At 46.9% G+C, this 26,790-nt stretch overlaps 1 protein-coding gene across 6 annotated transcripts in view; it reads left to right on the top strand.

The window, feature by feature from the left end:
• The first annotated feature begins 1,719 nt into the window (after positions 1 to 1,719).
• The window catches only part of Spats2l (spermatogenesis associated serine rich 2 like), a 171,543-nt gene continuing 146,472 nt past the window's right edge, over positions 1,720 to 26,790 (top strand). For 4 of the 6 annotated variants that reach the window (XM_028886027.2, XM_028886018.2, XM_028885999.2 and 1 more), the window contains exon 1: positions 1,720 to 1,859. In XM_028886027.2, the coding sequence (XP_028741860.1) occupies positions 1,770 to 1,859 (90 nt within the window). In that variant the 5' untranslated portion in view covers positions 1,720 to 1,769. Of the gene's footprint in view, positions 1,860 to 2,352; positions 2,475 to 2,575; positions 2,702 to 26,790 lie in introns of those variants that run through there. The other 2 variants (XM_028886035.2, XM_028886043.2) reach the window with 2 other exon arrangements.

Below are 26,790 nucleotides of genomic sequence, written 5' to 3'. Positions count from 1 at the left end.
GTGTAGCTTTGCGCCTTTCCTGGAGCTCACTTGGTAGCCCAGGCTGGCCTCGAACTCACAGAGATCCGCCTGGCTCTGCCTCCCGAGTGCTGGGATTAAAGGCTTGCGCCACCAACGCCCGGCATTAGTTTTTTTTTTTAAAAAAAAAAAAAATGAGATTCATGGATTATAATCTTACAAAATAATTCTGAACAAGAGAATCATATTGACATAACCTTCTGGTTATAATGTCAAACTTTTTCAAACAATTTTCCGACATCTACTTAAAAACACAGATTTATCTCTTTTTATTTCTTTGGGCTTTTGCATCTCCATGTAATAATAGTAGGAATCTATTTTACATACTTTTGAAATCTTTTATGTTTGACTCATCAAAATACAGCCTTATTAGTTATTTAATGTACAAGAAGTTTTTACCTACATTTCAGGAAGCGCTTTAAACCTCTGATTCAAGAAACATAAGGTGTGTTTTTTTTCCAGCGTAAATTAATTTGAGCAGCCAAAGGTCTAAGTTGGATTTGAAACTATCTATAAAACTTTCAGAAGTCTGATTTCTTTTGCTGGGCCAGGCTAACTCCTGAACGATTCTATTGTGTCCTGATGGTGATCGCATCCTTGTCCTTTCAGGGGCTGGGCGCCCCCCCCCTCCCCCGCCCCCCCACCCCACTGGAGATCAGCTGGAGTCGATTTGTCTAGCTGTTACCTCTGCTGTGTTTTTTTTCATCAGTTCCACGCTTCGAACTCTGCTCTTGGCGCACAGGGCAGTTATTATTATAGGTACGACTTACCGGCAAGCCACCCTCAAATATGAAAAGGCCAGGTCTGGCTTCTGAGAACCCTTTCATCCCTCTGGTCTTGAAAGCGTTTTTCTGTCAGACATCAGTAAGCAAGCTGGATTTGGAGTCCCAGGAAGGTTATGAAGTGACAGAAGAAAGGAGTGAAGACCGAAGTCAATGTTATTTCCAAAGCCCATCCTTAGGCGAGCCATAATGCTTTGCTCGTTTTCGGATTCTAGTCTTGGGGAACCCTCGCTCAAAACTTAAATGACTCACTTTGCAAGAAGATCTGAAATGTGCACCACACTCCAAGTTGAATCGTTCCAAGTTACTAACTAATTCTTCTGAATTCAATAAGCAATAGGATGGCATTTGTCCTTGGCATGTAGTCCAGAAGCTAGCTTTGCCCCATGCAGCAAGGCGGGGTCAGGCTGGGTTCGAATTCTTCCTTTACTTGCTAGGCAAAAACTTGGCCAAGTTAATTAACCTTTTTGTCTCCTTTATTTGCAAAAAAAAAAAAAGGCGGACAAAAACCACACCTGCCTGATGAGATTATCTGAAGGATTAAATCATCTACTAAAGCACTCGCTCGAGTTAATTTTTTAGACTCAGCAATGCAGCCTTATGAAGTAGAGGAACACTCCCAGTCAGGGAACAAAACGTGTTTTCCTTTTAGCTCTTCCCTGCGACCGGAGTGGGCTTTGTCAACTGGGGTATGATGTATTGTAGATCCGAATGTTACCTGAAAGTGTAATTCGTTTCAAATAACGGCTTCCTTAAATGGAATGCAATTCTGCTGTTCTGAGCTTGAGAGGCGTCCCTGACTAGCCTGATGTTTGTGAAAGGCTGGGAGACCCAGGAAGCCGCTGAGAAACAGTTACTGCCCAGAGGAAAGGCGGCTAGGAAGTTACCCTTCAAAAATAAACCTGAGAGCAGCCTGCATTTCCCCCTCCTGCCTCTGGAAGAGGTGTGCGGATCTAAAGTGCGTCCATCATGAATAATGATTGCCTTTACTCTCCCGACTCCTGCGCTCCCAGGCAGAAACACCACCGGCCGATGCCACGGGCGTCTCGGGGCTGCTCGGTGGGTGATCACGCACGCTCAGAACCCCGCGTGAGACCCGCAGCGAGGGCGAGGGGCCAGAACACTTGGGCTCAGTTGGGTTTCAGAGGTCGGGCTGAGCCCCCCGGCGCTGGTCCGCGGGTGGCGGGGGTGGGGGTGGGGGCTGATTTTCCGCGGCATTTCCGAATAAGCTATCTTTGTTTACATTTTGAGCTTGGCTCACCCCCAGAAAGCATTACTACCTTCTCCCGGGAGAAGCATCTCGCCTTTGCAGACGGTGCTGGGGCAGCAAAGTTCGTTTTCCTGGGTAGGAAAGAACGATTCTCTTGCTCCTCCAGCGGGTAGTGACCGGTGTTTGGATAGCAGTGGGCAGTTTCAGGGAAAGGGTGGGGGGGCGGAGAGGCGGAGGTTTGGAGGGGAAGGGGAGGAGGTTGGTGCCGGGCAAGCGAGCAAAGTGCGGAAGCTGTACAGGGGATTCTTCTAGAAAGTAGGGTGGGAAAGGAGCTAGGGAGGGCGGGTGGAGGGACGGGATCTGTGTCAGAACGTGCATGTGAGCGGATACAAAACCCAGGGAGGCGTGATCGGCGGCGTGTGTGCAAGCCGGAGCGAGGGGCGCTGGCGGGGTGTGTGCTCCTGGTGAGTGACACGGAGGGGCGGGCGGGCGAGCGGGCGGGCGGGGGTGGGGGCTGCGCGGGCGGGAGTGTCCCTGCGTGGGGCTGGCGGCGCGGAGTTGAGGCAGTGAAGGAATCCAGCCCGCTGGCCGAGCGGCCCTGCTGCGGCTCTCCCTCCGCTCGCCCTCCGCTCTGCAGGGGCCACCAGCGCCGCGCCCCGGCCCGGGACAGAGCGGCCGCGCTCGCACCGAGGTAAGCCGGGGTCCCCCGGGACGCGGGACGCGGCCGGCGGGCCTGCGCGGCCCCGGGTGGAGGTGGTCGAGCGGCGGCGCACTCCGCAGCCCCGGCTCCCGGAGGCCGCCTCCCGGGGCGCTGGGTGTGGCCCGCGCTCGGCGGACCGGACGCGGAGGTCGCCGTCCTTGCTTTCCCCGGGGCGGCCGGTCGGGCGAGCGGGCGGGCGGGCGGGCAGGCGGCTGGATGTGGACCCGGCCGGCCCTGCTCCGCGCGGGCGCCCCCCTGCGCTCCAGCTCCGCGCTGCCGAGCTGCCCGGCCAGAGCGGGGGGCCGCAGGTCCCCGGGCACCCCGCACCCCTTCGGCGCCCGCGGGATCGGGTCCTAGAGCGCTCGCGTGCGCGCGGCGAGGGCGCGCGGGGCGGGCGGGAGCGGGCGCCGGGGCCGCGGGACTGAGCGGTGTCATCCATCCTTCGCCACGTCTGGGCGGATAAACCCCGGAGCCCGCAGGCGGCGGGCGGTCTGCAGCCCTGACCGAGGAGGGTCCTTTCCGAGAGACGCGGCAGCAACTTGAGTTTTGCGTGTCTGGGGAGATCGCCGAGCTTCTCGCTCACTGCTGGGAGGGAGGTCCGCGTTTGCTGCGGACACTGGGGTGAAGGACCCAGCCTTCACCTGGACCGGGATGCGACGGAAGCCTCCCATCATTTCCTCCCCATCCTGGCGAGTGGAGGCTTCCAGTGCGCAGCGGGGTTGGTGTTTATGAACTTGATGAGATTTCGGCTGCCAACAGTCCTGGTTTTAAGCAGGTGCCAAGGTTGTGGAGACCCGACACTTTCATTAAAGATTCTTCCTGCACAGCATTTTGCTTTGAGTGCACTACATCTCTCTGTAGCTTGAGGCTGGTGAAAACCCTTGAACTTCAACCACAGCGCCTTTCTTTCATAAAACATAATATCTATTATTTTCACTTGCTTATTTAAAACACTCAAGTATCAGCCGCCTTCGCAGCATCGCAGATTTTAAGGGAGGAAAAAAAAACCGGAAATTTTAGAATCTGCAGAGAAAGAGTAAGGTCGTGTGGTCTTTATGTTATCATTCTATTTTGTTGTAAAGGAACATTTCGTCGCTACTCGGATTCTGTTTTCCAAAAAGTAAGCAGATGTGCAATATGGCAGAGAAAAGAAAGGACAGGAAGTCAGACATAGAAGAGACTATTCAAGTAATAAAACCAATTATTTTGAAAGAACTCTTTTTTAAAAAGTTGCCTTCTGGATAAAATATTTTATGAGCCTTATGAAATTGTGTTGCTTAACCAGAAAGCAATGTGCTGTGTAGATGGGGGGCAGTCTTATCAAGTAATTGTAGTGCTTTAAAAAAAATCTGTATCTGGTGTTTTTTTTTTTTAAAAAAATCAAGAAAAAAAATCAACTTTGAGAATGATTTTCTATTTGGACAAGGCAAATACTACTTCAGTCTCTAATTAGAGTTTTGAAATAAACTCAAGCTGGGTTAAAACCTTTTTCTGTGGAGCAACAGAGCAGAAAACATGTCAGATTCCGTATGGCTCTAAATACACACACACACACACACACACACACACACACACACACACACGACTAGCTCTAAAAGATAATTTGCATAAAAATCAATTATTTGAATACAGAGATTAAGGGAAAAAACACTGAACATTTCTGGGAAAGGAGAGTGTTAATCGGCAATTTTTGTTCTTTAATCTCTGAAATATTAAATTATTTCCTAGGAATCCATTAAGTTAATGTGCTCATTGAGGTAGGCAAAATGACTGGGGTTCCTTTTGTGTTCATCTTGTTGTGGGGAGCACCCCACAGAAGAAGTCTTCAGTTGCTCACACCAAATCAAGTGGCCATCATGGAAAGAGAAATCTCCTGGCCCCAGAAGCTACCTCTCACTCACCATGTCAGCAGTGAGAGAAGCAAATTCTTAAGCCACAGCGTGGCAGTCTGTGAGGCACTGCCAGGGAGGTCGCCTCCCCGTGGAAGTGGCCGTTAAGCCGTAGACATGCCTCAGTTTTTTTAAAAGAAAAAAAAAATCTGCTGGGGCTGTGGTGGTGCACACCTTTAATCCCAGCACTCGGGAGGCAGAAGCAAGTGAATCTCTGTGAGTTCAAGGCCAGCTTGGTGGTCTGCAGAGTGAGTTCCAGGACAGCCTGGTCTACAGAGTGAGTTCCAGGACAGCCTGGGCTACCCAGAGACACCCTGTCTTGGAAAACCAAAATAAATAAATTAGTCAAATCATTTTCTGAGTCTGCTGTCGGAGGGTGGTACCATTATTAGCAGTGGCTGTTCGGTCATGGTTGCCTTTTTTTTTTTTTTTTTTGAAGGGCAAAAGTGGTCTTCACTTGAGGACCTCTTTATACAACTACAGCCAGCATCCTAAGAAATAAGTCAGGATAAGAAGTTTTGGTTCCAGTTTTGATAAAATGGAGAAAGTAGAGGTTGCTGCTGGTGAGATTTCGGCTGCTCCCACCAGTCTTACCATATGGCAAGCGAGTATGTTTTCTGTGTATGTGACGGGGACGGCTCAGTCACTGCTCCGTATAGTCTTGCTTTCCTGGTGACGTCTGTGGTGCTGTTGCTGTGTTCCTTGACTCTGGAAATCTAATCTGTGGTGGTTCTAATGTGTATACGCAGAACAGTGGTTTCCATAAGCACAGCACAGGGTGTAAGGGCATTTGCCAGGCAGACAGACTTAAATGGCTGTATTTGTCCATCTCTGGATGGTTGAACATAATTCACCTCATCAATTAATTCTGCCGCTGCTGTTCTACCTTCAAGTGGAATCACTCATTAAAATGGGATTTTCATTATACAGTTAAAAAAAAAAAAAACCAGTAAACATTATAAGAGAAAAACAAACCTCTTTTTGCCTTTCCTCTTTTGAAGTCGACTGTTACGAAGGTGTTATTTCCTTGAAACATCAAAATGACTAATTTAGAGTCGTGAAGAGTGATGTACAAATAGGCCATATGTTGATTTTTCTGCTGAGGTTTATCCGTTCAGTGTATAACAGTAATGGTTAGGACCCCCGAAGTATCATAGCAGAGAAAGATAATCTGTGAAGGCGTGTGTCTAGAGTATGAAGCATTTCCATGATGCTGATTTGATACCTTCTACTTTTATTTTCTAATAAAAACTTCTTAAATATTATCTACCCTCCTATCAGAGCAGATCGTTAGTTGTATCCATTCCCGTTTATCCGCTTGCTTAACAGACTTCATGGGCTGTGGTCCTAGCCTCAGGCTAGAGGCATGAGAACACATTTCCTGACAGTGTCTACTAAACCTGTGCCGTTGATGGTGAGAGTTCCTTTGGTTTTTTAATATTTATGGTTTCTCGGGATCACCTGATTTAGCAATCCTTCTCTTTTTCTAACTAGGAAACCGCATCAGATCTTGTTAACTTTTTCTTGTAACAATTTCTCCCAAGAGACAGCCCTATCGTATTTTCTTTTCCTACTTCAGTCTCCCTGAGAGCCTAAGCCCGCCCACACCCCCATCCCCCCCTTCACCATCTTCTGGTGAGTTTTATAGCCCTTCCCCAGCCTTCATCTCTTTGCCACTGAGGTCCCCATCCCACCCCTTTCCACCACACCAACTTCCCGCAAACATGCATCTCCTGAGAGCACATCTCCATACCCCACAGGCAGCCTGGCACCCGTGAGCTCAGGCTTAATTGATTAGAAGCTATTCTCAATTCAAGATGGTCCCCAAATGAGGATGGTCTGACTTAAGACGTTCCAACTTTGTATGGTGGAAATGGGATGTGCATTCAGCAGACACCGTACTTTGATGTTTCATCCTTGCCTCCGGGTAGTGATAAGCAATGCGATATTCTCTTACAATGCTGAGTCGCAGCCGTGAGCGACAGCTTCTAGTTAGCCATGGCATGACGTCAGCAGGGGAAACAACGGCTGTTCTACACGTGTCTAACCAGTAGGCCACATGTGGTGCTGTGGAGCTACGAATGGGGACCAACACAAAATTGTAACCTACGTAAAACGTTATGAGATTTCTTTGTTTGCAGTTTTCTTTTTTCTTGTAACTTGCTTGGGCAGTTCTCATGCATGAACATTGTAGGTGACAACATTCTCTTGCAATGCTAGAAGGTCATGCACCTCTTCTTACATTGCCGGTGGTTTTAGATGTGGGTACCCGAGCCATTGTGTAAACTAAACACTTGATTATAAGAGAGTCTCCGTGTCAGATGGTTTTGTCCAGCAATCAGCTCTTAGAAAGTGCTCTGAGTACGTTTAAGGTAAGCTAGGCTGAGCTCTGATGTTTAGCAGATTAGGTGATATATTTTTAATTTACTATATATTTACTGGGAACCTGGGCCCAAAGCAAGCCAAGGAAGACCTACAGTTCAAACTCTTGCCAGTCTTCCTGCCCTTGGCATAAGATCCAGGCTCCCAGTGTGTTTTTCATGTATTTTATACTCTTGCCCAAATTTAACCCAACAGTTTGATTTCCTGCTCCTTTCAGACATGAACCCCTGTTCTTTGCTTGGCTCCTGCCCTTCAGCCATGCTCATTTTCATATCTTCCCCTTTGTCTGTGCCCTGCTTTTTAGAATGCTTTATCTGTTTTTCTTCGACCCAACCAGTCTTCAAAGTCAAACCTTGGCCATGCTGCCTTCATTGATTGCTTCTCCTGCCCTTCTCTTTGCATCCCTAAGTTTAGACCCTTGCTAAGATTCCTCCTACACTGTTGCTTCTGGCTTTCCCAGGTGGATTGCGAGCTTCTCGGGGGTCATCAATACACCTTCGCACTCCGAAACAGCTACAAGCCGATGGTCATAGCAAGCATTTGATAAACGTGCCTGTAGAAAGAATAAGCTAGATGGTTGGTTCTTCAGTGATGGGATTTACAGCCTCTCTGCCTTGCCCACCAGTTTCGGTGGAGGGCCTAGCCCACAGCCTGACTTTTAGCCATGACCTCAGTAGATGTTTGTTAACACAGAAATTGATGTTGACATTGGATGAGAGGGACAGGTGTTTGAAGGAGGCATCCGTCAAGGAGTTTTTCTCAGCTTCCTTGGGTGGTTCTAATCAGTCTCTCCATTCATCAGCTGTGAGGATTCTGAGGACTTGGCATTTCCAGAGTTGAGATAATGATGGAGTCTGGCAGTTGTGACTTGGAATTGAGAAGGCTGCAGTTATTTTAAGGTGGGATGATGGGTCTCAGCAAAAATTAAAAGCACCAGGCTTAATGCCAGTATTTTATATGTAAAATAATCAGGCTAAAGTTATCAGTTACATAAAGATTCTGTTAATTGGCAGTAAAAACTCCAGACTATATGGCTGGGCTGTCCAGCCTTTTCATTTAAAAGCAACCCTGCAAACTGGGAGAAAAAAAAAATCATCTGGGACTTCCTCTGAGAGTGAAAGGTGAGGCAGGGAAGAGCACATCTGTTGAGACAGCGGTTCTCAGCCCTCTTAACGCTGGGACCCTTCAATGTAGTTCCTCGTGTTGTGGTGACCCTCAACCATAAATGTATTTCTGTTGCTACTTCATAAGTGTAATTTTGGTACTGTTATGAATCGTAAATATCTGTGTTCTCCCGAGGTCTTCAGCGACTCCTGTGCAAGGGTCAGTTGGTATGGGGGGGTCGCAACCCACAGGTCGAGAACCACTGCATTAGAGTGTATTGGGCTGGAGACCAGCTCTTTACACTTGTTTTTAAGACTTATTTTGTGGAAGGTGACTTTTCTATGAAGAATTCACTCTAGCAGGAGACATAACTTTCACCACAGAGATGAACATCTAAAGGGAGTTCAGAAGAGGGACATTTATTCCTGTTGGGGAGGGGGGACCTTTGTGGAATGACAGTTGTTTGGGCTGATTATTAAAGCAATTTGTTGTGATTTCAGTAGCCATTATCGGGAATATAATGGGGAGGGAAAGCGTCTGAGTGATTTCCAGGATTTCAAAAACATTTCTTCTAACACCAGAGTTCCGAGATGCTCAATAATGGAACCTAAAGTGTCTATAGATGTCTCCTATAATCATGTGTGATGCCAAGGCTGAACTGACCGTGAAATAAAGCACAGAATAAATCCTCTAAGCTGTACAACCCCCTGTATGTTCCTGTTTTTTTGCCCGACTCACTTAGAATGCTCAGAGGGGTCCCCTGCAGCTTTTGTGAATGTCACAAAAGCTGACATTTGCCCAGTAGTATCAAGTATGGAGAATCCTTCAGATTGTCTTCCCAAGCAGCCAACATGGGACACTGCCCAAGCGTCCACTGGAGCTCTGGAAATGCGTAAGCATGCTGTTAATATAGAACACTCAGCTGATTCTGTACAGCCACCTTCTTGGACTCTAAAACTAGGAGCTGTGGGTACCAACCTCAGACTCAAGGTTGTAAGGAGAGTTATGTGTATGTTACAAATTGTTCCATTTTCTGAAGTGGTAAACACCCATCACTTAACATGTATATCAACAGACTTTATAAGGCAATGTCTTATTTAGTTATACATATTAGGTCCTTTTATCCTCAAAAATGCTTGAAGTACATATGAGCCCCATTTTACTGAAAAACAAAATGGAAATCTAGAAATAGTAATTTACAAAGCATGCACTAAAACCAGGCAATGTGAGTTCAGGAACCAGTATGTGTTGTGATGATTAAAAGATACAAAAGTATACATCATCATTTAAAGATGTAAGGCCCCCCCACCATCATTGGGGTTGACTGTGTAATTCTCTGCAGGGAACAAGATGCTATCTGTGGCAAAGCACTAACTTGTTGTTAGTGGTACCCAGTTCCCAGAGATTCAGGACCAGTTAACTGAATATAGTTGTCACAGCTATCACTTACAAATCCACTCTTTTCAGCTTGACAGTGAGCTGGAGAGGTGGAGTTTATATGACCTTTTTAAGTTGAAGCTCAGGGAAAGTCCAGTGACGGAAAGGTCACTTGGTGTCCGACCCCAAGTTCCTGCTTTTTCTTACCCCACCCTGGGAGTGGAGCACAGTGGCATTGAGAACATTTACCGTCAGTTCTGCCCAGACACTGACCAGTCCAAAAGACTTCCAAGTACAGCGAACGCCCTGTAACTGTGGTTCCCAGATGATCAACAGGTTCTGAAGGGATGGTCCTGTGGGACACTACCCAGAGTGTCTACTACAGGTGTGTGAAAGAGTTGCCATGTCTTAAACCCACACACAGCTTCAGTGTTCCAGAAAGCAAAACAAAACACTCATGAGTTCTTTCTGTCTTCAATCTGATTTATGTATGATGTGCAGAAAACAGGGAGAAGAAAACTGTCTTTATGTGTAATTCTGCTGCGGCCCCTCCCCTCTCCTCCAGCCTCAGTACCCCTGGAGTGCTGCGGTCTCTGCTTACTCACTCCCTGCATTTGCCCCCCTGCAGGCTCATGCGTTCGCCTCTGCCTGCCGCCTGTGTGCCATAGATCCTTGAATCTGTGTGTCCAGTTGGGAACCTTTTCTAGTACTGTCCCAAAGACGGTCAGCTGAGGAAGTCCACACCCGGACCCAGCTCTAAACCATCATAGGCTCTGTGCCCCCTGCCTCACTTAGTGAAACCACTTGAGCAAGTGTAGGAACCCTCTCATCCTAAACTCCTCCGTTCTCATGACCGCTGAGCCCCGGTGGAAGGCAGGTGACCATCTTTTCGTACTCCCCAGAGTCTGTGCTCCCCTCTCCCCATGGCTGCGTTGGGCCGGGTCCTCAGTTCTTCTCTGGAGGCTGATTCTAGTCTCTCTGCCTTCTGTCTGGCTTGCTTCCAATCCCTCCCTCCCAGCACTGCTTCTCTGAAAGGCCAATGTAATCATGACTCTTCACTTAAAGTCCTCCAGCGCAGTGGCTTGGAGCTGAGGATCAAGTCTGAGCTCCCTGTCAGGGCACAAAAGCACCTTTGTGAGTCAGGCCTTCTTCCTTTCAGGTGTACATCCATGACCTCTAATGATCGTGGACCCTGCTGGCTGCTCCCATCCACAGTATCCCCCCGCCCACCCCCCAAGGGAAATGCACTGTTAGAAGGAATCATGGGAGGGAGGGATTATAAGAATGATGGGAGATATGGGGACAGAAGAGATGACAGCACTGTGGGTCCAGTGCCGTAATACTGCTACTGCTCGCGGCTAGTGAGCGCTTGGAATGTGGCTAGTTCACAGTCTGATGTGCTGGGAATGTAAAAGAAGACTTTATGGGACAGAGGGGTGGTTTGAAAATATCTCATTCATAGAAGTGCGTGCGTGCGTGCGTGCGTGCGTGCGAGCGTGCGTGCATGCGTGAATGAGGAGCCTAGAAGTTGACCTTGGGTGCTTCCTCAGATATCCTTCACCTTATTATTTGAGACAGGATCTCTCACTAAACCTACAGCTTGCTGACCGAGCTATACTGGGTGGATGATCCTCGGGTCTCTGCTTCCAGCTCTGGGATTACATTTCTGTCTACATTTCTCTGCCTGGCTTTTTCACGTGGATGTGGAGATTGATGTCAGTGTGTCACGCGTGTGTAGCAAGCACTGTACTGAGTGAACCATCTCCCGACCCCTCGCTAGTATAATTTTGGCTACATATTGAGATAGAAATATTTGGTATATAATCAGCTAAATAAAACAGATTATTAAAACTAACTTCATATTGTTTTAACCTAGCTACTAGAAAATTTGAAATTGCCTGTGTGGGTTGCATGGTAATTTTATAAGACGACATCGCTACAGAATATCTCTGCCTTCCTAGGAAGTGTGCCTGATACAAGCTAAACCCATGAGCCTTTGGGATGATCAAGTCAGCTCCATAGTACAGAGACGAACCAGTTGTTCAGTGTCTCAAATCCTGAGGTATAAAGTGCTTTAGATAAGATTCAGAATCCGAGAGACAGATTCTGAACACCACAGCCCAGAGTCTTACATACTGTGTGCAGAGCCTGGAAAGCAGATGCAGCTCTCTCTCCTAGGCCTCCCCACTTACTATGAGGAGCAGGAGTCCTGTGGGGGGGGTGTGTGGGGGGGACGGGGTGGAGGGGCTTGAGATAGACACAAAGGGAAGAGAAAGCACACTCCTGGAAGCCTCCTGCTTGAGGTACCAGGAGAGATGCTGAGGTCCAGGTCTGTGTGACCTGTTACCCCACTGTTGAGTGCTTCCTGATGGGTTAAGTCATAGCTTCCCGGCTCTTTAGCTCTTAAGATCCCGAGCCAGTTCTTGAATCAAGGGGGTTAGAGTCAATCGTGTGCATTTATGCAGTCACTGTGCCCAAAGTTGGTAAGTGCTCTGTAGAACCTATGCCAGGTGCTGAGGGAAGGCTTCTGTGCCTCAGTTGGCTCCAAAGACTTTGGGGGTACGTGGGCCATCAGGAAGACCCAGCAAACAGTGTGATGCTTCCTGAGAGATGCCAAGCTTCATGCTTTCACCGTGGAAAAAACGATGGGAATCCTTGTCAGGTTGGAGCAAGAGGAAGGAAACCCTCCAGGAGGACATGATGGAAGAAACCAAGATGATGAAGAGAAAAATTTCCGAAGACCAGATTCCTGGGACAGTCTGGGATAGGCAGTGTGACTAGGTGCCTCCTGGAGAGGGGATTGGCGTGCTGGGTTCTGTTGAGCCCTACAGTTCTGAAAAGAACCTCTTCCTGTCTTGATTTCTCTGTGGGCAGCTGTTTTGTTTTGCATTACGTAGTGAACATCTGTAACAGATCTTGTTAAGAGGACACATTCCTGTGCTAAAAATAAAAATTTGAAAGTCACACATCTACCGAAAGTGGGCCGAGAGGGGTTGAGCACCCCAGTGAGGTTATTTGTTTACAGGCTCTGGGACCAGCCTGAGACTTTTGCGGAGGGAATGCCACTCCCCAGCTGCTGTCCCCTAGTGAGTCGCCGTCCAGTGGAGGATGCATTTTGGTCAGGATATCATAACTCAGCCCTGTTCTTGAGCGGTCAAGTTTTCACTCTGCGTGCCAAGTTCCACTTCGCCTCTCAAATGTGCGAGCCCTGCTTTGAGTTCTTGAGGGAGAATCCCAGATCATCTGGACTGAATTCAGGTTCTGTTGTCTCTCTTCACACCTTGGGGGGACAGCAGTGTTGTCCGTGAGCTGCAGACTCTAGAGCTGGGTCCCCGTCATCATGTTTTGCCCCTCCCCCTCAGTTCTTTTGCTACTGACATCTACTAGTAATATTCAAAACTTTTAATATATGATTTGTAGAATTGAATACCTTCCTTGCTTGCTGGCTGCATTAGTTCCTTTCCACCTTCACCCCCCCCCCCACACACCCAGTTGTGGTTATAACAAAATTAAGGAGGCACACTGAAGGTTTGTTTATTCAGCTCACAGCTCTGGAGGCTGAAAGTTCAGAGAGCACAACTCTGGCTTTGGCAGGGGTCCAGGAAAGGATGGCTGAGTGCACGTGGGTATGAGGAAGGGAATATATCTTAAAACAGGAAGCCAGAGGAGACAAAAGCCCTACAGCCCCTTCCAAGACTACGTTCCTAGTGGCCTCAGGACCTCCCAGAAGGCCTCACTTCCCAACATGCCACACCCAGGACCAAGCTCCCAACACACGAACCCTTGGGAGACAAAACAATGTTGACACTCCGTACCACTGACCCTCCCCTAGTTCCAGATGCCTGACAAGAGATGGCCTTGCAGGTGGCCCCTCCGCTGGTTTCCAGGTCCCGTCCGTACCGTGGGTCTGCCTGGAAAGCAGAGGGGAAGTGGAGTATAACATTCGCTTTCCCAAGTGATGCAGCTGTGTGTTTGTCTCCAGATGCAAGGCGGGGCGGGCAAGAAAGGTGGGCTACCTTTGTTGTGTGATTTCAGAATCCATACTCCTGAAAGGGCACGGCAGAGATCAATAGTCTCCTTTTGTGAACGCATGGAAAAAAATCCACATTGCAAACTCTGTCCTTCTTCCTAAGACCAGCGTGTTTTAACGGCAAAAGAAGCCCCCCGCTGGGCATTTGGAAGTCCCGGTTTTGATGCCCGATATGGGCTGGCTGTATGAGATGGATCGAGGTGTTTAATCTTCCTGAACTTAGGTTCTGTCATGCAAGAAGCAAAATTAACAATGTCTACCATTATGTTATGATTTCCTTATGACTAAATAAGGCAGTATAAAGTCACAGGGCCTCAAACTCAAGTGCCGTGGGAGTGGTGACTTGGGCTTACTGGACATATACTCCTTGGCCTGAACAATTTTTACAGCCCTTCTCTGAGGCTGATAAAAGAGAATAAAAATCCAGACCAAGGAGCCCAAATTCTGCCCATTCAGTGGTGAAGAAAGGACCAGAAGGCAGCTGTCTTCACATTGTAGTTACGTCCGCTCCTGTATAATAGTTTGCATTTGTGAAAATTCTCGTCTGGAATTGGGGGTGCAGCATGAAGTCATGGGTGGGGGGAGGCCTGCTTACATCCTCTGCCAGGATAGCGTGACAGTAAGCAAAGCAGGCTTTTGAATCCTGGAATAGTCAGGTGCACTGCCGTCAAAATAAACCTGTGGTTTCTTCCTTTGCTGATAAATTACAAACAAAGGAAGTCACTGAAATTCCCTGAAAAGGAAGCTTCGTGTACAAATTAGATGCCAGGGAGAGTTCTTTATACTCCTGTGGTTGGAACCGTTCTTTGCTTAACTGTGGGTGTTGGGGAAATGCTTTTGTTGGGGGCTTTGTTGCTTGCAGGGAGAGAAAAGCTTCAGAACATCAAAGAAGATGGATTTTGATTAGAGGCAGTCTTGCTCCCGTGCGTGCAGGCGGGCTGACTTCTGCACCTGACCAAGGGAGCCTTCTCGCTGACATTCCAGAAACTAGAGTGAGGCTGAGCAGGTGTGTTGCCGTGTGTGATAGACAGCTGTGAGTATGGGCAGCCTTGTACTCAAAGGGAAACTGGGAGGCATTACCACAGCCCTTCCCGCTCCAGGTCTTTGTCCTTTAGACTCTCTGATGAGATCTGAGTAGGAACTGGAGTCAGTAATGTGTATCTGGACTCTGTAGTTGGTTTTTTCTTCCACTCTTTGCTCTTTGGGGGCCCACCATGCAGCTCCCAAATAACCACATGGAGACTTATTTTTTTCTTATGAATGCCTGGCCTTAGCTTGGCTTATTTCTAGCCAGCTTTTCTTAACTTAAATTATCCCATCTACCTTTTGGCCCTGGGCTTTTACTCTTCTCTATTTCTATATATCTTTTCTTTCTTATTTCATGTCTGGCTGTGTGACTGGAGGCTGGCCCCCAGCGTCCTCCGCTCCTCCTTTTCTTGCTCCTCCTTCTCTTTCTTCTTTCTGCCTGCCAGCACCTCCTATCCTTTCTCCTGCCTGGCTATTGGCTATTCAGCTCTTTATTGGACCAATCAGATGTTTTAGACAGGCAAAATAACACAGCTTCACAGAGTTAAACAAATGCAGCATAAAAGAATACAACATATCTTTGCATCATTAAACAAATATTCCACTGCACAAAAGAATGTAATATGTCTTTAGTTAATATTCCACAACAGGCCTCCACACTTCTGATGCAGTTGGTTGCCTTTCTGTATACACCAGAACCTTATATAGACAGGATCTCACTGTGTATCCATGGTTGGCCTGAAACTTGCTAGGTGGACCAGAGTGGCCTCAAACAGAGATCAGCCTGCCTCTGCCTCCTTGCTGGGATTAAAGTCATGTACCAGCTTACCTGGCTACAGTCTTTTAAAAAATATTTATTTAATGCTCGTCCATGGCTTTGAATATATAAACACATTTATTGTTCTGATGATCTGTGAGCAAGAACTGCTTCAGTTGTGGGTGATATCAACTCAGTTTTCCATGGCAACACTAATTCATGATTTCCAAACGCTGATAGAGTTTCACCTTCTGGGCTCTTCTGGATTGCATTTCAAGCTGAGTTTTTTATTTATTTGTTTGTTTTTGTTTTCTCATTGGTTAAGGTGGGCATGTTTAGATAATGCTTACATAAAATGTACTTGTAGTACCCACATGAAAGTCTCCAAGAAGAAACTGGAAGAGATTATGGATACTGTGGTCCAGTGTCCCACCGAATGCAGGAATCCCTTCCACAGTAGCCCACCTGCTGTTTGAAGCCATCCAGGAATGGGGACTTGACACACTCATGGTGCCAGGCAACACCAATGACAGCAGTGTGCAATGTTCCTGGGTCTGAAGCGTGTTTAGTGTTGGTCCTTGTCTTACGGTAAGCACACGGATATTTACTCTTAAGCACAAGTGAACGAAACTCTTCTAAATCCCCTCTGCATGGTGCACTGCGGCCTTCCTCCTGCACATGCCTGGTTGGCCTTTGCCAGGTCACGGAATAGGCTGGCATCCTCCGAGAGCTCTTGTGCGTGCCACGTAGACTCTTCTCCTCTTAGGTGACACGTCATCCTGCTGACTCTCCTCCCCCATGCTGTCTGTTTCTTCTAAGAGGAGGCCTCTCCAGTTCATCACTCCTGGCCCTGGATTCTGAGTGGCAGAAAATACAGGACGGTTTGACTCCCTTGACTTGACCGTAGGTGATCTTTAGTAACCTGGTCAAGAATCATGATGGCCAAGGCCAGTGTATCCCTAGTTCATATACGAAGGCACGCAAACCTTCCAGGTCTTTTTCTTAACAGTGCTGGGACCTCTCCTCTGCTCCAGCTGTCAGTTCTGCGTTCAGAGGATGTATTCAGAGGAGGCCACATCTGTCTTAGTTTTTGTTGTTGCTTGGTTTTTGTTTGTGTCAAGTTGCTTTTCCCCCTCACTGTCAAGACAGTTTTGAGATCCAGCTTTTAATTTAGTTTCTTGGTGATCTTTCATGAACGTATCAAGTACATGCTTGAGTTTGTGGTTTGTTTTGGGCCTTTTACAGTTCTGGGGATGGAACCAGGGCTTCCCATTTCTTGGGCAAGCACCCTGTCGCTGAGTCACCCCGACCCCACCCCCGCCCCAGACAGCTGAGTGTTTATTTCTACGAGAGACTTCGGCAGGAGAATTTTGTTAGATTTTTAAAAGAAAGACAAGAGCGGTGATGCCACACCTACCTAGTTGTCACAGAGGGGATGGCAGGGCAAAGTTTTAGCCCAGTGCTCTAGTGCCCTCACGGGTGGCCTGTTTATTACACGGTATAGAAGCCCTTTTGTGAATGAAACAAGATTAATTTAGAATTAGTTTTAGGCCATGTGACTTTTTTTCTTGTGGGGAAAAAAATGACTGAAAATTGCTTTTTAGCACATCATTCAGCTCATCTTTACAGACTCCTGTTCTTAACAAATCGTTGGCGTGACGGGAAATCACTTCTCAGGTGTCACTCCAACATGTTGTGACGTTCACACCTCCTAGGAGAGGGAGTGTCGGGCGGATGCATGTCCAAACAGTGAGCTGGCACCTGCAGACATGCTCCATGCTTCATGGCAGTGTCGTACATGACTAGCTGGAGAACGTGTTGATGGCCCAACGTCGACTATGGATGTGTTGTCTCCAAGCAGAATATTCTGTCTTGCTTGCAAAGTCTTTTTTTTTTTCTCTTGCAAAAATACTCGAACTTGTTAGATTAATGTCAAATCTTTCCAGTGACACACAGTGTTTCTTTTCTGTTCTGTAGCACTTATGTACAAAATACTTTTTATATGCTTTTTTTTGCCTTTAAGTCAATGTAGAAGGAGTAAAGGGTTACTAGTGATAAGAAACTCATGTCCATGTAGTCAAGGCACGAACTGTTGTTAATAGAGTAGTATTTGTGCTAGAGCTGATATTTTTGAAGCATTCCCACACATTTTGTCATCTGAAAAAATTTGTGGAAATAGGCATATTCATTAGCTTTAGAGGATACAGAAGTGGACACGAACATGTCCAAACACAGCTGAACTTCTGCCACCTGGAGGTTGTCACTGCCGAAGTTCGGTGTGCTCTCCTCCCAGATACACATTTTGGGGGGCGGTAGTGAGAGTGCATGGGGTGCGTGTGCTCTCAAGAAGCCCCATGGCAGACACAGAAAGTTAGTGCTATTGAAGAGCCAGCGTAGAACAGTGGTTAAAGGTGCTTTGGATCCTCAGGGTGTGACTCGGGGGTTCCTGGGCTCAGCCCCTAGCAACCTCACCCTTCAAGGGTTTCAGTTCAAACACCAGGAGGTTCTAGTCCTAGCTTGTCTGGTTATTATTACGTAGTGACTGTAATTCCCGAACTCTCTGTGTCTCCATTTATACGTCTATGGAATGGGCCGGTCATAGAGCATAGTTATTGCCAGTATTAACAGGAGTGTGGTGTTTGGTTCACAGCCTATGCTGTGCACAGTTGAGCTATAATCATTGCATGAGTTCTTTTTCTTGCTTTCTTCACTTAAATTCTAGGGTCAAAATTTCCCTGTTAGAAAATATTTGAAAACACTTAGAATGACTGCATAAATTTCAATATATGAATATACTTGGATGTTATCTTCTCCCTATAGCTAGCTCATTTCTAATTCTTTGCCATCCTGAAAATAACCACGGTTGATATCCTATACATTATTTTTATGTGCATAGGCAACAGATTCAAAATGAACTACCAGTGGCGTTTTTATGGAAAGATAAAAGATTTAAGAATTCTTTAATGTTTACCAACGTGCCAGATCATATGCTCTGTGTTCTTTGTGGCAGAGTTCACTGTCGCACAGCCCCTTGAGGAAGGTCTGTCACCCCCCAGTTTCCAGAGGAGGGAGGTCTGAGGGCAGATAAGTTGCTTGCCTGAGGTCCCAGATAGTGGAGGTGGAGGTGCAGGCAGTGGTCTGGTTCCAAAGCTCAAGGCTTTTCCATTCTGGCATGCACTCATGCCTGTCACTCCGAGGCCAGCAGAATGAATAGTCACTATTGTGCTTTCTACAAAATGTCACTGGGTGCCACGTAAAAGATAGGACACTTGGCTGGAACTCTTGGCTTGCTCCGTATAGTGCCTCTTGTGTGCGGATGTTCTTATATGTCTTGGAATGGAGCCTCGTTAAAATGAGGCGCTAAGTCAAGGGGAAGCAGCATCGATATGATTACTGCATGAAAACAGAGCACACGGAAGAAGACATCTATTTAGTCAATACGACAAGACCCTTCTTTGTTTCTGTTGTGTGGACCAGGCCAGAATCACTTATCTCCCCAGGAATCGGAGTGCTTCCCATAAATCAGCTTAGGAATTAACCAGTGAGAACACTCAAAATAAACCTGATACTGTCAAAACAAATTGCACGTTTCTCTACTTGCTTGCTTGGGATTGAAAGAAAAAAAAATCTTTAGCCTTAGCCATAAGATGGTTCACCCAGAATGAGAAGCGGTACCACTGTGGGCCACGGTACATATACAGGGAGGCCTTGATGTATATTGGGGTAGCCCCCGCCCCCCCTGCCAAGGAACTATTTGGTGAGCTGGCAGGTCGTCTTGAAAAAGTCAGCTTTTGGAACATTTATCTTGGCAGCTCTCAGATGTGACTCATGGTATGCGGTGTGGCAGACGATCTTGTAGGAAAAGGGTATAATTATGTGATGAAGAAGGCCCAGGTATTGCCAGCCAGCACCCCACACAGCTCCTCACAACAAAGGGGCAATTGAAGTCAATTTTTAATGGGCGATCCTGGCTTGTCATTCCGTAGATTCCCATCCTGACTGAAAAATGATGAAGAAAGAAACCCTGACTGTAAATCTTTCACATATACGCAATGCTTTGCTGTGGAGTTTGTAGCCCATTACCATCTAGTCGGGACAGCTGGCTTTGGGTGTTTTGGATGCTCGAGGTCTTCCATCTCTTGAGCTTATATATTTTTGTCTTAGAGTTGTCCTGTTTCCTCCGGTCACTTTCATTCTTGAAGCCTTGTCTCCAGAGGCTCAGTGGTCAGGAAGGTTTTGGGTCTTGACGGAACTTCCCTACCAACCTGAACTGTGGATAGTGTTGCCTGCCCCCCTCCCCCCATGGTGGTGTTGTAGGTGGGAAGGGCCCAGCCACTCACACTTTAGTTCCTTCTGAAGATTGGACCTGTCACTTAGCCCCCTGGACAAAGAGCTATCGGCGCATGGGCTCCGAGCCCTCAGCTCTCCAGTGGAGGTGATGGCGATTAAAGTCACAGATCGTTTGGAAGATCAGATCTATCGAACAAACCGTTTGGCTAACTCAGACGTTCTTTCATGCTTTGTTTTCTTAGTTATTAGTTCATGGTCGCTGGTCATCTCCCTTGAGGAGGAGCCAGTGTGAAATATTTTCAGATGAACAGTGGGTATGCTTATAAAGATGTATACAACAGGTACCTTTCCCAGGGCTAACCCTCCAGACCTTCCTGACGCCTTGCTACCTTATTAGATGACAGTGGCACAGGCCTTTTCTCAGTTCTAAAAGCCCCAGGTGCCTAGCTTAGAATCCCTCACCCATTCCTGAGGCCCATTCTTCTGAGAAATAAGGGGGGCCCAGGGACATTAAAGTGTAGTTTGGGGAACACATTAAAGTCCTTTGTAAAAGTGGACATTTAAGCTGGGTGTGTGGACACATGCCTATAATCCCAGCACTCAGGAGACAGAAGCAGTAAGATCACTCCTGCGTTGGAAACCAGCCAGGGCTGTGTAGGAAGTCCCAGGCCTGCCAGGGCTACCTAGTCAAGGCTCCACCTCCAATTTAAAACGTAGACATTTGGGTCTAGTATGCTGTCCTGAAATAGAAGCAAAGCTGACGTATTTGATACACATTTCAGCTTTCAATAAAAAGGCCCAAAGGAAAAGGGACCCCCCTCCCCCCCAAAAATAGAAAAAATATTCTGGTAAGATGGCCTTGTAGAAAATTGTAGGGGGCTTTGAGTATTCAAATCATCTTGCTGCTGGAGAGCAGGAAGGAGACTGAGAAGTTCGGAACTCAGGCACCAGGAAAGGCAGGCCTGTGTGAACTCTCTCTTGAGCCTGCCTAGGTCGGCTCAGAAGCCTCCCTCCCCCCTCTTACTGCCTTTATCTTTTTGAAGACCTGTGTGGCTAGGAGGACACGATTTGTTCGTTCACTGCCCTTGATTGAGTGGGCTATGCGGGGGGGGGGGGGGGGGGGGGAATATGTTTATGAAGATGGCTATGGGTAATTAATAGTTGAATGGCATCTGTGGGGTCCATCCAGGGTGAGAGCCATATACTAGATTTTTTTTTTTTTTTCGAGACAGGGTTTCTCTGTGTAGTTTTGGTGCCTGCCCTGGTTCTCACTCTGTAGACCAGGCTGGCCTCGAACGCAAAGAGATCCGCCTGGCTCTGCCTCCCAAGTGCTGGGATTAAAGGCGTGTGCCACCACCGCCCGGGCTATACTAGATGTTTTCAACGAATCTCTTTGACCCAGGTGAGCTGACTGGCCCGTGGCCCACTGGGCCCAGGATTTTCTGAGCATGCTTGGTGGTGCCTAAACCTGCTTGCTGTTCTCACTTGGAATCAGTTTGGTGAGTTTTATTTTTCTTTCCACCCAGGAAACGATCATGAAATTCCTTCTTTTGCTTTGGTGCCAGAGCAGCATCCCATTCATTTCTTTTTTTTTTTTTTTTTTTTTTTTTGGTTTTTCAAGACAGGGTTTCTCTGTGTAGCTTTGCGCCTTTCCTGGAACTCACTTGGTAGCCCAGGCTGGCCTCAAACTCACAGAGATCTGCCTGGCTCTGCCTCCCGAGTGCTGGGACTAAAGGCGTGAGCCACCACTGCCCGGCTCATTTCTTTACCAACTATTTCCTGAGTGTCTGCACCACTCTAGGGCTGAACAGCGAGAGAGCCGGCGCCGGAGAAGCAGCGAGCTCACTTTCCTAGAGTGCAGAGTGACTGAGTTGAGAAAGGGGGAGGTCAGGTTTGTAACTTCTTTTCGCCTGCTGTACTTATTCTCTGCCGTAAATTATACAACATAAAGCTCTACCCATATGCATTAATGTAGCGAATCCCATTATGATGAAGATCCTTTTTCCTCTTGACCGTGACTCAGGACGAATCCGTAATACACAATTCCAGTGTAGCCGAAGCCTTCGGGAAGCCCTTTAGGGTGCCCCAAAATGGGACTTGACCTTTGTGTCAGGATCTTAACAGTTTTGAAAGTTTTCATTTCCACCTGTCAACAAATACCGGACTGGATATTAAAGCCAGTCGAATTGGTATTTCTTGCTGTAGTCATTAGCAGCAGACATCCAAAGGCAGCATAGCCCAGCCACCATATTTTGTGGAGTTTATATATTTTATCACAAGCCTGGCTGATGGGTAGGATGCTAATAGCAACATAACTTAAAAAGAATGGCGGAGGACTACAGTATTGTTTCTTACCTCTCATTTAAGAAATCTCCTGGTTCATTTTGCTCACATTAATTGTAAGAACATACAAAGTGAAGATTTTGATTGCAATAACTGTGATTTCTTTTGCTACCCTTCTCCAGCTCCTGTCCCAGTCTGAGGACCTCTGGGTTGTTGGTGGTTTGACTTTTAAAGTTGAATTCTTCACAGTTTCATACATGTACAGAATGTACTTTGATTATATTCTCTTCACCATTACTTCTCTCCCTCCCCCCAAACCATTTCCTGCTGATAAATCTTCCTACGTCCACGTCTATTTGTGTGTGCCCCACGGAGCTTAATTAGGGTTGCTTGCGGTTTGGTTTTCACTTGAGCAAGGGTGACTGACCTACCAAAGGTGGCACAGCCAAGAAATAGGACCCCTGCATTCCAGCAACCATGAACTGCCTGTACCGCCTTAAGAAAGAGTAGGGCCTTGCCAGGCACGCCTTTAATTGGGATTAAATTGGAGGCAGAGGCAGGCAGATCTCTGTGAGTTCGAGGCCAGCCTGATCTACAGAGGGAGATTCAGGACAGGCTCCAAAGCTACACAGAGAAACCCTGTCTCGGGAAAAAAAAAAAAAAGTAGGGCCTTATGAGCTCCCCCCCCCCCCCCATCCATGATGAGTGTTGATGCAGCAGCCTTGAGAAGGCCTTATTCAGGTAGCCACTGCCCCTTAGGGTTCGTGGCTGCAGGAGCCATATCCTGTCCAGAAGACGAGGTGTCCCGGCATTCCTCCCGGTCTTCCGGCACTTACGTTCTTCTCGCCTCTCCCACCATGTTCTCTGAGCCTCTGAGGGGATGGTGGAGCTGTTGGTTATTCTCTGCACTTTGCCCAGTTCCGAGTGCCAGCATCAACTGCCACCCAGTGCAGACAGAAGCTTCTCCCAGTAAGAGGTCTTGGGGCTGCCTCAGTGGACCGCAGAGTCCTGGCCGACAGGAATCTAGTTGTAATGGGAAAGAGCACGGGGTCGTGAGGCGTTGAAGCGGCTTTCTCTTCTTGTGGGTTTTTAACTGTTAGAGGAGTTCTGAAAATCACCTGGTCTGATTCACAGCCTTTTTATAAACACCTGGCCCAAGGCATCGGTTTAAAAACACCAGCGTATTGATTACTTGTTAGTTGTCACGAGGTTCTAAGTATCTTCATGCGTCCCCCAAGACATCCATAGTGCTCTCACTGTGCTGATATGTGCAGGACTTGAGCTGCTGAGGACCTACTCAGAGGGCCTCAAGGTCGGAGGGTCCAGGCTGGGGTTTGGAGCCAAGCATGTTGGATTCCAAAGCCTTTTCACTGTTTACCGTGTGAGCTTGTCTTTAATAATATATGAGACCGAGAAAAGGTTTTTTTTTTCAAATTGTTAAAATAATACACACTCATTATCGAAAGTTTGGACAGCAAAATATAGAGAGGAAAGCAATTACCTGTAATCCTGAACCCCAGGGATAACCGCTACCAAATTTCATCTTTTTTTCTTTCCAGGCTTAAGCAAGCTGTAATTTATATGTCTAAATGAGTGCTGCAGCACACAGTTGTCTTGGAGGCTGACACAGGAAATCAACCATCGTGCTGTTGCATCAGATAGAGTTCCTTTCAGAGTCTGTTAGGAGTTAAAGTCTCTGTGATTCCTAGGCATGGGACAGAAGTGACAAAGGCAGTGTGTCCATTCCTCATATCCTAGCAAAATAATACATGACATGTGCGACCATTTTGTGCCTTCTAAATGTCTGTGCTGTAGCTATTTACCATCCCGTAAGGAATAGCACCTTGTGTCGAAGAAAACCATAAATATCATGTGCCAAGTTCAGTTGTAGTGGGGGATTGAATTTACCAAAATGCTGCTCCTCGTGTCAAACATTGATGGATATTTTGGGGTGTGTTTAAAAGCCTTTATTAAAAATTAAATCCATAAATGTTTAATATCTTATTTGACAACTCATTTATTACATTGTCAACACAACAGTGTTTGCCTTTGGTGGTACATAAAGAAAATCAGAAAATTGCTTTTGTCAAAACTTTGAAAAGCATATTTTGAAATCAATTCCTATTTAATGGAGGTATTACACTCACTGAATTATTCCCCTCCAAGGGGTTTTTGTGAAAGCAAATGGATCTAAGCATGAGGAACCGATCTGTAAATAAAGTCAGTAGTGTCTCATGCCACAGTAAATGTTTCCCAAAGATCTCTCTCTCTACCCCCATCTCTCTCTCTCTTTCTCTCTCTTTCTTCACACACACACACACACACACACACACACACACACACACACACACCTACCAAAATGGCCACTGGTATACTTGAACTCTTTACCATGGAGTTCTTGCCTGACTTAAAATCCAGCCATCTCATTAGTTGGCTGATTTCTGCTTTATTTGTTAACAGTCATTCTTATCTGCCCATCAGCCTACTCACCTTATCCACCAACTGCTGGACACCTGGGCCCCTGGGGCCCTGGGTTTCAGATTGGTCTATAAAATGCTTTGGGGCACTCCCCAGGTTCAGAATAGGCCAAGTAGGGCTTGCATTCCGGTCCTGGGGCTTCACTCTCCCCTTGTCTTCTGGCTCCCAATATTTCCTGTGATAGGAATTGATCCTGCACACAGAGCTAATTATGAAACGTAGGTTGTGTTTTATGTTAATAGCCTTGGCACTATCCTGACATTGTTCACGCCACTGGAGCGTTACATTCTCTCTCGGAAACCGGATTGTTAGGGAAAAGATTGAAAGAAAGATCTCAGGATGTCCAGATCAGTCTTCTCATTTAAATATGAACCCTAGAGATGTTAGTGGAGGTGGAGAAGTACCAGGAGAAGTGATATCAGAGCCGTGCATGACATCTCATTTATTTTTAAAAAATGTTTTATTAAAAATATATTGTTTTTCATCCAGTGCATTTTGATTATCGTTTCTCCTCTTCAGCTCCTCCCAGATCCTCTCCACTTCCCAACCCACCCAAATCCACCCCCTTTCTTTCTCTTTCTCATTAAAATACAACTACACATCTAAAATATATTAATACTAATAATAAGGATAAGATAAGAACAATCCAGAAATAGGACGAAACACACCGATGCTGAGATACACACCTTCACACGTCCAGAAAGCCCATAAAAACAAAATTGGAAACCATAATATATAAGCAGAAGATCTTTAAAGTTAAAAAAAAAAGAATGCCCAAAGTATTGTGAGACAAAAAGCCTCCAAAGATACCATTGAGTTTGTTTTGTGTTGGGCACCTACTGCTGAGCCTGGGGCCTGCCCTTAAGTCTGATTTGTATGCCCACTGAGACTCTGACGGAGAAAACTAAGTTTTCATTTGCAAGTGGTTATCAACTGGAGATGGCTTCCAGGTTAGGGATGAGGACATGCGTCTCCTTCCTCTCTCAGGACTGGGACCCGGTCTGGTGTAGACCTGTGCCTGCCGCCACAGTCTCTGTGAGTTCATATGTGCCTCAGTCCTCTTGTATCTAGAAGGCCTTGTTTTCTTGTCTTCTAACCCCACTGGCTCTTGCAGTCTTTCTGCCTCCTCTTCCACATAGCTCCCTGAGACCTGAGGGGAGGGATTAGATGGCAGTGTCACCTTTAGGACCGAGTGTTCCAAGGTCTCTTATTCCCTGCACATTGTCCAGGTGTGGGTCTCTGTATTTGTTCCCGTCTACTGCAGGAGGAAGCTCCTCTGATGCTGGCTCTGAGCAAGACACCGACCTATGAGTAGAGCAGATGTCCTTAGGAGTCTTCTGATTGCTGCATTCCTTTAGCAGAACAGTTGTGTTTGGTTTTCCCCTAGGTCTGTGACCTATCTATTCTCAGGTTCTTGGCCACATGAGCAGTGTCAGGCAGGGGTTCCGTCTCATGGCGTGAACCTTAATTTCAGTCAGGCAGTGGTTGGTTACTCCTGTAACTTCTGTACCACTACTGCACCAGCGTATTTTACAGGCAGGCCATCATTGTAGACTGCAGGGACTGTAACTGGGTTGGTCTTTACCTTTCTCCTTTGGTGGCGTGCAGAGTGCCTCCCAGGACCCTGAACACTAGTCTAGTTAGGAGGAGTGAAGGGCTTTTGTAAGCACCAACTTGGCTTCTCCATGTTCAATGTAGGTATCATCTTCAGCAATAAGGCCTTACCGTCAGCTTGTGGGGGAGCAACCAATAACCTTGGCAATAGCCTGGGTTGTTTTAGCATTCCATGGGGCCTCTCTGGCCAACAAGTCGACCAGGTGTAACCCATTCCCAGCACTGGAGGTTTCATTTGGTGGTAAGAGATGTCTGGTTGGGGCTTTGTCTTACCCATTATTTGGTGATTCCAGTTTGGATTTCTTTCATGTATGAGTATATTTTAAGAATCTTCTATTGTATTAGGTTTACACACCTCCCCTCAAATGGCCCTTAGTTTTAGCTGTCCCTCTTATGTCCCCTACTTGACCTCCCCCAACTTCCTATCCTTGTTTTATCCTTTCAAGCACCTCCCTCCCTCTTGTTCCCCAATGGTCTCATGAAAGTTGACCTTATGCCTCTGTGGGGGTCTGTGACCTGAGCATTTGAACCCCCACAGAGTGCTCCACAGATCACTTAAGACTCTGGGGTTATTAAGAAACACAGGAATGTTTGGGGTGGTGTGTGAGTTAGTAGCTGGTTGACTTATAACTTGGGCACTCATCTGTATGCCTTAGTAGTAACTGGCTCAGTGGTGAGTGCTGTGGAGTTATACATTATAGCTTAAGTCTGGAAGAAAACACTATTATACAACAAAAACAGTAGCAAACATTTACTTAGTTAGGCAAATACCACGCGACCACTGTCTAGGTCCCGCATGTCACCAGTAGACTCCCACCATGCCACACTCCAGTATAGTTTCACTAGTCAG

Source organism: Peromyscus leucopus, chromosome 13 (genome assembly GCF_004664715.2).
Source record: "Peromyscus leucopus breed LL Stock chromosome 13, UCI_PerLeu_2.1, whole genome shotgun sequence".
NCBI lineage: Eukaryota > Metazoa > Chordata > Mammalia > Rodentia > Cricetidae > Peromyscus > Peromyscus leucopus.
The sequence above is the reverse complement of the archived record's forward strand: the minus strand, read 5'-3'. Positions and strand labels throughout refer to the sequence as shown.